General features: G+C 36.2%; 2 protein-coding genes across 2 annotated transcripts in view; both read right to left on the reverse strand.

The window, feature by feature from the left end:
* The window catches only part of LOC134842711 (uncharacterized), a 203,817-nt gene continuing 190,445 nt past the window's right edge, over positions 1 to 13,372 (reverse strand). Inside the window, exons 2-3 of the mRNA XM_063859170.1 lie at positions 801 to 1,004; positions 1 to 660 (exon numbers count right to left, since the gene is read on the reverse strand). Of these exons, the coding sequence (XP_063715240.1) occupies positions 131 to 660; positions 801 to 948 (678 nt within the window). The 5' untranslated portion in view covers positions 949 to 1,004 and the 3' untranslated portion in view covers positions 1 to 130. The remainder of the gene's footprint in view (positions 661 to 800; positions 1,005 to 13,372) is intronic.
* LOC134842551 (protein dj-1beta-like) lies at positions 3,752 to 6,552 on the reverse strand. Its single transcript, XM_063858940.1, has one exon. It carries the CDS (start codon positions 6,475 to 6,477, stop codon positions 5,908 to 5,910), a length of 570 nt encoding a protein of 189 aa, XP_063715010.1. The 5' UTR covers positions 6,478 to 6,552; the 3' UTR covers positions 3,752 to 5,907.

The raw sequence follows: 13,372 nt of genomic DNA on the forward strand, positions 1-13,372 counted from the left end.
TTTTTCAGTAGTAATTTTAAAATCATCTATCTTTTCATGACAGTAAAACAACTTTCACAGTAAACAACTTACAAGAAATTGGAATCAAACAGTTCAAATCTAACAAGCTTAAGTTTTCAGAAGTTCATTTCTATTTATCATCATGTTCAGCTGGTTCTTCTTTCATTTTCTTAGAAGGAGATCCCATTTGCATGTTTTCCTGTGGTTCCTCTTTCACAAGTTCGGTTTCAATTTTCTCGTTTACCGCTCCTGGCGATTTAGCTGCTATTTCTTTCGCCTTTTTCGCTTCCAGTTCCAACTTGTAAGCTTTCGACATGACGTGGATCGACTCGTCAAATTCTTCTGGACTGCTACTCGATGGAATGTCGATGTCTAGAATCGGTCGGACAGCTGGGTTTTTGCATGATCTCGAAAGTCGTTGTCTGGGCAAAGCAGAGAAATTGTCATCTTCGCTTTCGTAATTCCTCTGCGCAGCAGCGTAGGGTCTCGACGGTACCCGTTGGTACGTACTATAAAGATGTTTTGATTTGTTTCGCTTGTTCCCTTTCCCCCCAACGTAAGATGCAAAACTTGCGTCTTCGTCCTCAGGAATTGAGGGATCTTCCTCTTCGGTCAGATTTGTAGGATCAAAATCGGACTCATCTCCTTTCTTCCTGGAATCTGAAACGCCACAACCAATGCTAATGAACAAGTACAACTTATGACATAATCTTGCGCTTGTTTCATACAAGTATAACAATGGAACGTTTCAGAAACTTTCCGAGTATTTTCATCACAATTTAGCCTTGGGAAGAGCTTACCTATGGGACCCTTCTTGGCCAGTTGTTCAATGTTGGGTTTCACGTCCACCGGGTTGTCACAGGGCTCCAGTTTGGGAAGTACGCTTCCAACAACGTTGTCGTCGTTCTCGTCTCGGTGCTCGAGGCTCATGTTCAGTGACTCAGACATACTCGGTGGTAATCACTCTGTCGAGAGGACAAAAATCAAACAAACAAGAAACACCTGAAACAAAAATTCATTACTGTTTCTCACCGTCGACAAGGCTGCAAGACCTGGCCCTTACAAATTTTCGTTCCAGAAGTTTCATGTGCTTGCAGAACCCATCATATAAACACATGATCTCCGGTTTATCAATCAAGCATTAAAACTGTACATACCATATGATAACTTCTCATTCATTTGTAATTTAATCAGAAACTGAATTTTGAAACCACGTTTGTGGAAGTAAACGTCGGGTCAATTGATGAACTTTACATACTATCCCTGCTCAAGAACTATGCATGCCAAAATGACCTGTGACTCACGCAAAATAACTCATGTCAGCCAAATTTAATTGAAACTTTAAGATATAGCTATAAGATATAAAACTGGATATGAAAATAGAAATAACATTTCGGTTGCACGTGAGACCTAAGACAACTAAATTAGTAATCGGGAGCTTTGACGACACGTAAGTCTCGTTAAACTCTTCCCAACTCTGATATGCTAATTGGTGACTCTCTTAAATCGCCATTTGCAGTCATTTTATGTCCATTTGTACTGAATGAATGGGTCGCCATGAACCGCTGAAACATGTCGTTTTCCAACTTCTTCATTTCCTTGTTCAAGGCGTAAATTTCTCGTCTTTGTTGAGCCTTTTTCTCACTATCAACTTGCTCTTTCAACTGCTGTACACTAGGGGCAGAAATTGTGTTGGCTTTTGGGATTTGAGGTAAACATAAGTCTTTGGACAGTTTTTTAGCTGCGGTAAATTCGGTTTTCAACTTACTCGGTTTTCGGAGCGAGTTTCTCGAAGTTTGATAAGGCGATATGTCTCTTTGTTCGAAACTTTTACGTTCTTTGTTCGGTGCAACATCTTTTTCGTTGTTACTAGTTGATATATTTCGTTTGGTTTCCTTATTTTTTCTACCTGTGAATTTGTTGCTCAAACTTTGACTCCGCTTTAGCAATCGCGTTGTTAAGTTTTCACCTCGTTGATTTTTCGAACGTGTCTCTTCAGCTCCGTTATCTGAGACTATTCGAGCTTGAGAATACTTTGGATTATTTTCGGCTAAATCATCTGCAACAACTTTGAACTCACTTTTGAAAGCGGGCGGCTTCGATTTCAGCAGCACAGGTTGGATTACTTGAGGTCGAGAGACAGCAGTAGGTTTCTGGTTCGCATGTTTGAGAGCACCGGTTCCTGTCAACGCGATTGAGAGCCTTTCTTCTGCTTGCATTTTAGTAAAAAGAACGCCAATGTTTGATCGCTTTGTGTCGCCTCCATTTAGGTCTTAAAGGAATCAGCATTCCATAAAAAGGAACACACTATCTGAAACAATGGACAAAATGAAGCGCAAGATTACACATTAAATTTAACTATCCCTGTACAAGTGAACCGCAAGCACCTTAAATTATTCTGCTGGCCTAACATTTTAACTAACCATCCGATAGTGACAACCATAACAGGGCAAACTAGCCGACATTAAATAAGATAATTCCACCGCGTCGAAAAAAATATGAAATTAGTCTGAGAAAAACATTGTCTCTATTTACCTTAGATTAAATTCGTTCAAACAAAAACAAGCCGAGTCACAAAATTATATGTTAAATGAGCGGATCGGTACTAAACTTCCTAGACGCTAAAAAAAACCTCCCAAACTTGAGCAGCTAACCATTGCGCTGCAAAAAAACTGGTTTTCTTATGCGTGTGTGTTCTGGAGAGGAAGGTTTCAGCTCCCCTCCTCGAAGCCTACACTAACAACAAAGTTTTGCCAGTTCATACAAACATGGCTAACTGACAGTTGGAAGAGTAATGAACGCAAGGAAACTGAAAAAACAAACCGACGTGTTTTCAAGCCTTCAAGTTTTGAAATTCGAAGAGAAAGAATAGATGGCCTAAAACCTCTTTGAATTTATAGAACAATTTATGATGGACACTTTTTTTGTTTTAAATTAATCAAATTTCAGAAAACTGGATCAATAAGTAAAACTTTTATTTCGCTAGGTAATCTGATAATTAATTTCCATTTTCGAAAGTAGAAGCCGATCACGTTTTTCGTGACCTTAACTCTTTTGCTGTTCAATAGCAGAGTTTGCCTTCCTTTTAACAATGGAAATGGACTGAACTTAAAAAGAAACCACAAGTCAAACCGCGAAAAATCAAAATGAGCTGAAAAAAAAAAATAAAAAAAAAATACCAAGACCTATACAGGAGTACCCACTAGAAAAAACACTCATACGATATAAGATAATACGAGAAATCTGATTAACAAGATGAGATAATTGGCGACTTTTTTGTGGGACAAAGATTTTTTCATTGAATACTGTAAGATTGATTGATATTAGGGGCGGCTCCACTTTAACATAAAATGTTTTTTGATAGCAATCAGAGTTTTTCCGACAAAAAATATAATCGAGCAGCAAAAAAATATCAAAAGTTTTGATCCATTGCTGTAGTTGATTTAAGATTTCGATCTGAACTTATGCGATTAAACGTTTTTTTTATACGAAAGCCAAACGTTTTTTATTCCTTTTTTCCTCTTTTCTGGTGCTTTTTTCCCTCCCTGCAGTTACGCTTTCCAATTAAATGAATATCATCTGATTTAAACGATTTTAATGTCATTTGGTTGTGATTACATTTCGTTTTGATACCTGTGAATTTTTTTTTGAATTTAATTTGAGAAATTCGAACCAGAAATCAAGCAAAACACAAAACTCAGACCTAAATGAGTCCCAAAAAATCAGCCTCAAGCGTGCAATACGAAATCAGTTTTTGACTACATTAAATTATTCGTTCTCCGACTCAAGGAGTATATATTCTTCAAGCATTAACTTAATTTTGTTCATTGATTTTATTTAATTAAAGACAACCAAAAAGCTCACAAGAGGAGCTCATGTTTTATTGTACTGAAAGCTTTAGTGAGTTGATGTAAGGTGAAGTCGTGATCCCATTGCGTTGAGAAAACAAAAGTAGAATGCTCAATTCGCTCTCTATTCGAAATTTGACTTTCAATGCGAGAGAGCGCTTCTTCCGCAGACAACAATGGGTTTCTTGTCGATAGCCGTTCGAGTGCCATTTGCTTTGGAACTATACACGTGAAAATTTCTTCGCATAAATCTGCCCATTCAGCCTCTATTAGAAGCGCGGCTTCAACGACAATAATTTTGCCTTTTCAGGATTTTTCTTGATGATATTTTCCACTTGTTTTCGAACTTCCGGCCATACAATTTCATTCAGTTTCTTCAATTTATTATGATCTCCGAAAACTTTCTGGCCTAAAACTTGTCTGTTTATCTCCTGAGAGCCAACACTATTTAACATTAAAACATCTTTGCCGAAACTTTGTATTATTTGTTCAAAGCAATCAGAGCCACTTTCATAGGCTAAGTGCGCTAGTTTGTCACAGTCTACAGCAATAACTTCGAAATGGGTCTTGAACATATTGACTATTTTCTCTGTTAGCGCACTTTTACCGCATGCTATTCCACCAGTGACACCAATGATTAACGACTCAGATTTGAATTTGTTTTTTTTTGAGGGTGCGATACGAGTACCGAGTATCTGCTTCCTCTGATTTGACGAGGAAATTTTTTCCTCATAAACGGAACTTTCAGTCGACAATCTATCGTCTAAAATTTCAATCTGCTCAATTTCAAGATTGCACAATCCTAGTTCTTTTCTTTTTGTAACAACGGCTTGTCCGCCTTTTAAGGTCTCTGGTGAAACAACTATGGCGTCGAGATCAACTTCGCGAATTGAAGGCCCAAAACCGTCATTCATGGATTCAACGATTACTTCCTTAAGAGAAGGATGTATGGATTGAACATAATTTTTGACCAAATGAACTCGACATTTGGCTGTATCGATAAATTCAGGGAGTATCTTCCGCTTTTGAACATAGTCATCATCAGTAATTCCTATTACGATTTTGTTCTCTGCTAAATAAGCTGATATAGTCAGAAGCAACTCGTGCCCATAGTGCAATTTATCAAAAGTTCCTCCCAGCACAACACCATGGTAACGTTTCATCTTCGAATGGTTTTCAATGAAGCATGATGTAGGGCATTCAATGTCTATTTCAGTCATTTTAGCGTTCTGAATATTTGCTGCATGCTTTCTAGCAGTGTGATCAGTTGAATCAAACATAACATTACTGATTTCTTTTCCGCTCTTTTTATATATTTCAAATTCGTCAAGAAAAAACCGACAATTCGGTGCATTTGCTATTTGAGAGTGCTTTCTATAAAAGCTGTGAATAATATTTTGTGCTGCTGCTAAGCTCAGCTCTCGATCAATTAAGTCTTGACATATCATGTACAAAGGTCCCTGCACGTTTTTTCGGTTAACTTCAATTATTCGCTCAACGATCAGTAGATTACGCAATTTTGCAGCTCGAATAAAACAAACTGTCATTCGAAACCTTAAATATTTTTAAAAACATTTAAATCATGCAGTTAACTCAAATAGATCAAACGCACGCTTTCCATTGAAAAGTGATAGATGATAAGTTACCAACCCAGCTTTTAGCGGCATTTTCGTACGCGAATTTAGGTTATTTCAAAACTTAAGCTTGGGATGTTTTTAATCGAGATTGTAGCTCTTTTGTGTTAGTTTCAACCCATTCCAAGCACATAAATTTTATAAAAAGAGATAGTGTCTCTGGTCGTTGAACAACGGCAGTAGCCCAATTTCCTTCGTTCATGTGACACAAAAAACTAAGCGTCTCCTAAGCAAGTAATCTAATTAGATTTTCTTAAAAACGTTTTCATACCAAATTTGACAACGCAGTATAAATTACAAATTGCAATCAACACATTCTAAATTATTTGCATGATTGAAGTAACAATCATACTTAAGGTGCAATACCAGCAAACTTAAGGTGCGATATTTTCAGTCTTCTCTTCCAATAAGTCGATTAATAGCAATTAACTATCTTTGATCAGCATTCCAGGTTTCAGCGCTTCCACTGCTTCTTTATTAATTAGAGCCTCAATCATCGCGAAAGCTAGTTCAAACGCAGTTCCAGGCCCCCGGCTGGTGATCAGGCTACCATCAACTACCACTCGGTCTTCTGAGTAATCATACCCCGCTTCCTCCATTACGCTCTTAACTGATGGATGAGATGTCACTTTTTTTCCATTGCCGATTCCGTGCTTCGCAACAGCCGTAGGCCCTGCGCAAATTGCAGCAACTATTTTACCTGCGTCTGAATGTTTTTTCAATACCAAGCCTACAGTTACATCATCTGCCAGATTTTTAGCTCCATTTACGCCTCCAGGTATCAAGACAGCGTCAAAAATGTCATTAGCAACAGATGCAAGAGCAGTATCCGGCTTTAAAACAATATTTCTCGAACACTTCACATTCTCATCAGACTTCAATCCAGCCAAAGTAACGCTGATTTTAGCTCTCCTCATCACGTCAACTGGAATAACAACTTCCATTTCTTCGGCTCCTTCCGCCAAAATTACCAGAACTTTCTTAGAGCAGCTCATACTCAACAACTATCTGAAAAAGTAGATTATAAACCTCATCAAATTGCATTTCTAGTTAAACTTCACAAGAAGGCATATTAGGCCGTTTTCCTAATATTCGCAATTTTCAGTTTCTACGTTAAAAATGAGCATGAAACAAATTTAGAATTTTTATATTTACAAAATTTTCTGTCAATAAAGACACTTGTGCATGTTTTTGATGTGCAATATAGTTGATGTTTTTGCCTTCTGATTTCTACATTTTGAAAGAGAAAAATCTATTTTTTTTTTCAAGTATACCTACGGGTGAAGGCTTTTTTGCCCCCCATTGAGTAAAACCAATTCATGAGTCAACAACAACTGACGGAATCTCAGCTACCAATTACTCACGAAGTGCTGATTGAAACGGAGACAAATTTCAGAAATGCGCTAACAGCAAACAAATCGACGACACAACAAAACAAATCCAAATAATCAAAATCATCCCCCCATTCTCGAGAGAAATTGTAAGGTCAGCAGAAAATCTGGCGCAGGCATATCGAAGTTGTGCTTCCGATATACTTAAACAATTCCCCACAACAATGCAACAGAAGATGACAATCTCAAAAACAATAACCGTGACGAAAGATGACCGCAAACTTCATACACTGACAGTTATTGCTCCCCCAGAAGCAGAGCAATTCATAACTAGCATCAAAAGCGAAGGAATCATTCTACTTAACAGGACGGTATTTCCCATGGGATGCTTTCCAAGGTCTCATAGACCCAAGAACATTTACCCTAAACTAGCAAAAATCAAATTGTCGAACTTGCCTTATGTATGCAACGATATCGAAGCGAAATTAATTCTCCAATTGCCAGAAGACATAATTCATAGACCCATATTCCAACGTGAGACCTGTATCGTAACTGAACCGGGTCAGTATGTTTACACAGGAAGAGCAATTTTAGAAGTTAAAATACAAAACGAAGAACAAGAGAAAAAGCTGAAGGACTGGTCTTATAAATCGAGAATGGATGGCTTCAAAATGTGGGAAGGTGTAGAAATCTCGTTTCACATACCTTCACTACATGAATTTCAAAAATGCAAGATGTCTGGACGCCAAGAAAAAGGTCATCACGATGATTGGTGTAACATAGGGAACCAAATAACCAAAAATCCAAATAATCACTACCCACAAAAACCAAGCTCCAATAATGCCAGCGACGAGAAAAACGATGACGAAACAACAAGCGATCAGTTTTGTAATGGTACCGAAAATGAAGAAGATAAGAATGTTGAAGCACCACCATCTGGAGTTTTGATTGATGAATCTAAGACAAACAGTGCAGCTACTCCAAGCGAAGAAAAACAAAATGATGAGGTTCTCAACAATCAGGTCGTAGATTTTCATCCTTACTCTGCAAAAGGAAAAAAAGACAATTTAAATATCGAAAATAACAAACGAAAATGTTCCACTGACGGAAGAATGCTTACAAAAAGAGAGCGTGAAACTTCACCAACCTCTTGGTCAGTTTTAACACGGAAGAAAGGGCCAAAAATGAAATCTAAAAATAACGGAGAAGACTTGGCTGGAGGGAAGTTTTAGCAAAAATTTCTATGTGCGAAAAACCAGATATTTTTTCCGTTAATATTTTTAGCATAGGAAATCCAGCTAAATTACACTCACTTATCAAAAAATGCCAAGTTTTAAAAAAATCGCCCAGTTTCATTTTGTGCATTCAGGAAGCAAAAATATCGAAACTTACAAATATACATTTGAGTTTACTGGATAAATATAATGTTTTATTCGATTTCATACCGGGCTCAAATAATTCTGGTGGTTTCTTAACGTTATGGTCATCAGACTTGAGTCCTGCAAAAAAAATACGGATGAAAATATTCTTAATCAATTTCGAAAGTATTTTTCAAACATTTTTTCAAATAGTTCTACAACAGACTCCGATCAACTACTAAAGACATTTTAATCAAAAAATAAACTCGAAAAAAATGAGAATGATGGCTATAATTACTTTACAGAAGATGAAATTCACGTGGCTATAAACAAATTGAATTTGAAAAGCTCGCCTGGACCAGACGGCCTTACTTCTAAGCTATACAAGACTTTCACGGATGAGTTTTGTTCAATTTTAGCTAAAGTTTTTAATCATTTTGTTCATGGTGGAAAACTTCCAAACAGTTTTTATTTAGCAATAATCAAACTGATCCCGAAATCTGAAAATGCCATAGCAGTACAAGATTTTCGCCCCATCAGCCTTATGAATACTGACGCGAAAATCTTTGCCCATGTAGTCTGTAATCGAATTAAAAATGACCTTTGCAAAGTTGTAAAAAACCATCAGCACGCGTATTTGCCTGGAAGACAAATGCACACAGCAATACGAAAATTGAAAAAAGCGATTACTCCAGAACGATTGGCTACCCGAGGTTCATGTGCTGTAAAGTTAGACTTTTCTAAAGCATTTGACAGAGTTGACAGATCACTTCTCATCAAAATTTTGAAAGGGTTAAACCTTGATGAGCTTTCAGTTAGAGCTATTGAAACTTTGTATTTAGACTCAAAAGCAGTAATTGAGATAAATGGTTTTTTATCAGCCAGCTTCAACATTCATCGCGGTGTGAGACAAGGTTGCCCTCTTTCCGCATTTTTATTCATAGTTTTTATCGAACCCCTTCTTCAAGCAATTGAATCTACAGAAGCAATTGAAGGTTTCGGAATATTGTGCCCCAAACTAGTTTCATATGCAGACGACATAACTTGCCTTATCAAAATCCGATGTATTGACAGGTTGTTTCGCTTAATCGATACATTTTGCAAACAAACTCAAATGATGATTAACATAAGTAAAAGCGAAGTGCTTTCCATACCTGATTTATCACCCTATAAAACAGTCAAGGAAACAAAAATACTTGGTGTCTTGTTTTACACTTCCCAAAAAATTGAAAATATTGAATTATTGTTGAGTTCACAAATTCAAAAACATCGAGGGTTAATTTCACTAAGTAAATCTTTGAGGGCCGAATCATTAACACTGTCAGTTTATGTTCTCCCTAAGTTTTTTCATTTGGCTCGTCATACTACAGTTAACTTGGATACTGTTAGTAAATGCCAAGAATTATTAAATACAGAATTGAAAAAAACAAGCAGACTCGACATAAGAAAAGAAGTTTTATATCACCCCATCTTAGATGGTGGGATAGGCTTACCATGCCTACAACTTAAACTTTTTAGTATGAAAATTATCGATTTCTTTGCTTCTGATTTGTCAGATCCAAATAGTTTATTACCAACAGATTCAATTTTACCGAAAGAAATCAAAAATTTGTTGAGAAATACGAACATCTCTATTGAAATAAGTTCAAGTGATTTTGCAATATTTTCAAACAGTACCAATAGCCGTTTAATTATAACAATACAGACAAAATCGCGAGATGTTTATTATTTCTGCTTAAAAAACTGTAGTTTTCATCGAGCTGTGATTTTTCGCTTGGGTTTTGCAGCAAACCGTTACCTCTGTTCAGAAGAAGAATTGATTAAATTTACAGGCAAAATTTGGAAAAATTCAATGCTTGATGTATGGGAAAAAAACTTTCTTTATAAATTTGCATACGCTGTTTTTAAAGATCGAGAAAAGCGGTGGTTTTTATTTCTCGAGAATGCCCCCGAATGTTTCTATTGTAATTTAGAATGCGAAACATTCGAGCACCTAATTTTCAGTTGTCCCTCGCTACAACCTTCAAGAAACATTTTACAGATTAACAATTGGCGTGACGTTTTTGTATCAACCAACATTGCAAGACTTAAGTATGTTGTTTTGGTTATTTGTGGTGCATATTCGAAATTATCGACGTCATGGAAAATCAACTTGCAAACATTTGTGTCATGGGAAGTATGGAAGATGAGAAATACAAATTGCTCCTTCTGATCTAAACTATAAGGAAATGTAAGAATTCAGCAACAAACCAGGATACCCGGTATCCGGTAAAAGTAATGTCAATTGAACAAATAGGATGTTATTTGTTGTACATATTGATTATGAAACTCCTAACTAAACAAATTTAATTTACAATTTGAAAAAAAAAAAAAAAAAAGATGTTTGTTATAGTTGATGTTTTTGCCTTCTGATTTCTACATTTTGAAAGAGAAAAATCTATTTTTTTTCAAGCATACCTACGGGTGAGGGCTTTTTTGCCCCCCATTGAGTAAAACCAAGTCATGAGTCAACAACAACTGACGGAATCTCAGCTACCAATTACTCACGAAGTGCTGATTGAAACGGAGACAAATTTCAGAAATGCGCTTACAACAAACAAATCGACGACACAAACAAAACAAATCCAAATAATCAAAATCATCCCCCCATTCTCGAGAGAAATTGTAAGGTCAGCTGAAAATCTGGCGCAGGCATATCGAAGTTGTGCTTCCGATATACTTAAGCAATTCCCCACAACAATGCAACAGAAGATGACAATCTCAAAAACAATAACCGTGACGAAAGATGACCGCAAACTTCATACACTGACAGTTAATGCTCCCCCCGAAGCAGAGCAATTCATAACTAGCATCAAAAGCGAAGGAATCATTCTACTTAACAGGACGGTATTTCCCATGGGATGCTTTCCAAGGTCTCATAGACCCAAGAACATTTACCCTAAACTAGCAAAAATCAAATTGTCGAACTTGCCTTATGTATGCAACGATATCGAAGCGAAATTAATTCTCCAATTGCCAGAAGACATAATTCATAGCCCCATATTCCAACGTGAGACCTGTATCGTAACTGAACCGGGTCAGTATGTTTACACAGGAAGAGCAATTTTAGAAGTTAAAATACAAAACGAAGAACAAGAGAAAAAGCTGAAGGACTGGTCTTATAAATCGAGAATGGATGGCTTCAAAATGTGGGAAGGTGTAGAAATCTCGTTTCACATACCTTCACTACATGAATGTCAAAAATGCAAGATGTCTGGACGCCAAGAAAAAGGTCATCACGATGATTGGTGTAACATAGGGAACCAAATAACCAAAAATCCAAATAATCACTACCCACAAAAACCAAGCTCCAATAATGCCAGCGACGGGAAAAACGATGACGAAACAACAAGCGATCAGTTTTGTAATGGTACCGAAAATGAAGAAGATAAGAATGTTGAAGCACCACCATCTGGAGTTTTGATTGATGAATCTAAGACAAACAGTGCAGCTACTCCAAGCGAAGAAAAACAAAATGATGAGGTTCTCAACAATCAGGTCGTAGATTTTCATCCTTACTCTGCAAAAGGAAAAAAAGACAATTTAAATATCGAAAATAACAAACGAAAATGTTCCACTGACGGAAGAATGCTTACAAAAAGAGAGCGTGAAACTTCACCAACCTCTTGGTCAGTTTTAACACGGAAGAAAGGGCCAAAAATGAAATCTAAAAATAACGGAGAAGACTTGGCTGGAGGGAAGTTTTAGCAAAAATTTCTATGTGCGAAAAACCAGATATTTTTTCCGTTAATATTTTTAGCATAGGAAATCCAGCTAAATTACACTCACTTATCAAAAAATGCCAAGTTTTAAAAAAATCGCCCAGTTTCATTTTGTGCATTCAGGAAGCAAAAATATCGAAACTTACAAATATACATTTGAGTTTACTGGATAAATATAATGTTTTATTCGATTTCATACCGGGCTCAAATAATTCTGGTGGTTTCTTAACGTTATGGTCATCAGACTTGAGTCCTGCAAAAAAAATTGCTTCAAGTACAGGTTTTCAATTGTTAAAATTTGTCAAACTTGATTGGTTTGTTATCAATGTTTATGCGAACCCAATTTCATTCCGAGCAACTTTGAATTCCCTGAAATTAAGCATCAGATTTTTACCTAACAAATCGAAAATTATCATGATGGGTGACTTTAATGCGCTGAGTTATGATAATATTAACAGTTCTTCAATACTTAAGTTAAATTTAAATAGCACGTATCAAACGATTTACCCAACTCAAAGAACAAATTCTTGACTGTTTTGGTTTTGTTGATTTTGCACTCAAGAATGATTTTTGTGATTATACACATTATTGCAAACAACATAAAACAATTGCACGCATAGATTATGTCTTCTTAAAATTTGAAACAGAGTATGATTCTATGCAAAGCATTCAAATATCAATATCTGATCATTTGCTCTTACACGTTTTTGTTAAGCCATCTAACTTGTATCAGTGCGGCCCTAGTTACTGGAAATTAAATGAAGAAATTTTAAACAACAACGCCAACTTAATTCGTGAAGACCTAAAAAACTTTTCCGAAAACGATTCACCAAGTAGTTACGAAAACTTTCAGCACAATTTTCGTGACCTTTTGAGGTTTATTCAAGAGAACAAAAAGCGTGTAGATCAGAAAGATTTAATTTATTGAAGTATCACGAAAATGTTCTCAGAGATTGCATTCACAGCGGAAAAGGTCCCAACCCTAATTTGATTGAAAAATATCATTTGATGCTGGAACATCTTCAAAAAGTTTCCAAAGAAAAAGATTTTTCAGATTATCGAAAAATTCAGAAAACTCTCAACTATACATTCGAGGGTGTTCCCAAATTTTGTAGTCAATGGACGTCAAAGAACACAATCAACTCAATCAAGAGAATTCAAGTGGATCAGAACGTTTATCATACGGATGAAAATATTCTTAATCAATTTCGAAAGTATTTTTCAAACATTTTTTCAAATAGTTCTACAACAGACTCCGATCAACTACTAAAGACATTTTTATCAAAAAATAAACTCGAAAAAAATGAGAATGATGGCTATAATTACTTTACAGAAGATGAAATTCACTTGGCTATAAACAAAATTGAATTTGAAAAGCTCGCCTGGACCAGACGGCCTTACTTCTAAGCTATACAAGACTTTCACGGATGAGTTTTGTTC

The sequence above is a fragment of the Symsagittifera roscoffensis genome, chromosome 3, assembly GCF_963678635.1.
Source record: "Symsagittifera roscoffensis chromosome 3, txSymRosc1.1, whole genome shotgun sequence".
NCBI lineage: Eukaryota > Metazoa > Xenacoelomorpha > Acoela > Convolutidae > Symsagittifera > Symsagittifera roscoffensis.

Bases quoted from the DNA above. Each gene is read 5' to 3' on its own strand.
- LOC134842551 (XM_063858940.1), bottom strand. From the start codon at position 6,477: ATGAGCTGCTCTAAGAAAGTTCTGGTAATTTTGGCGGAAGGAGCCGAA.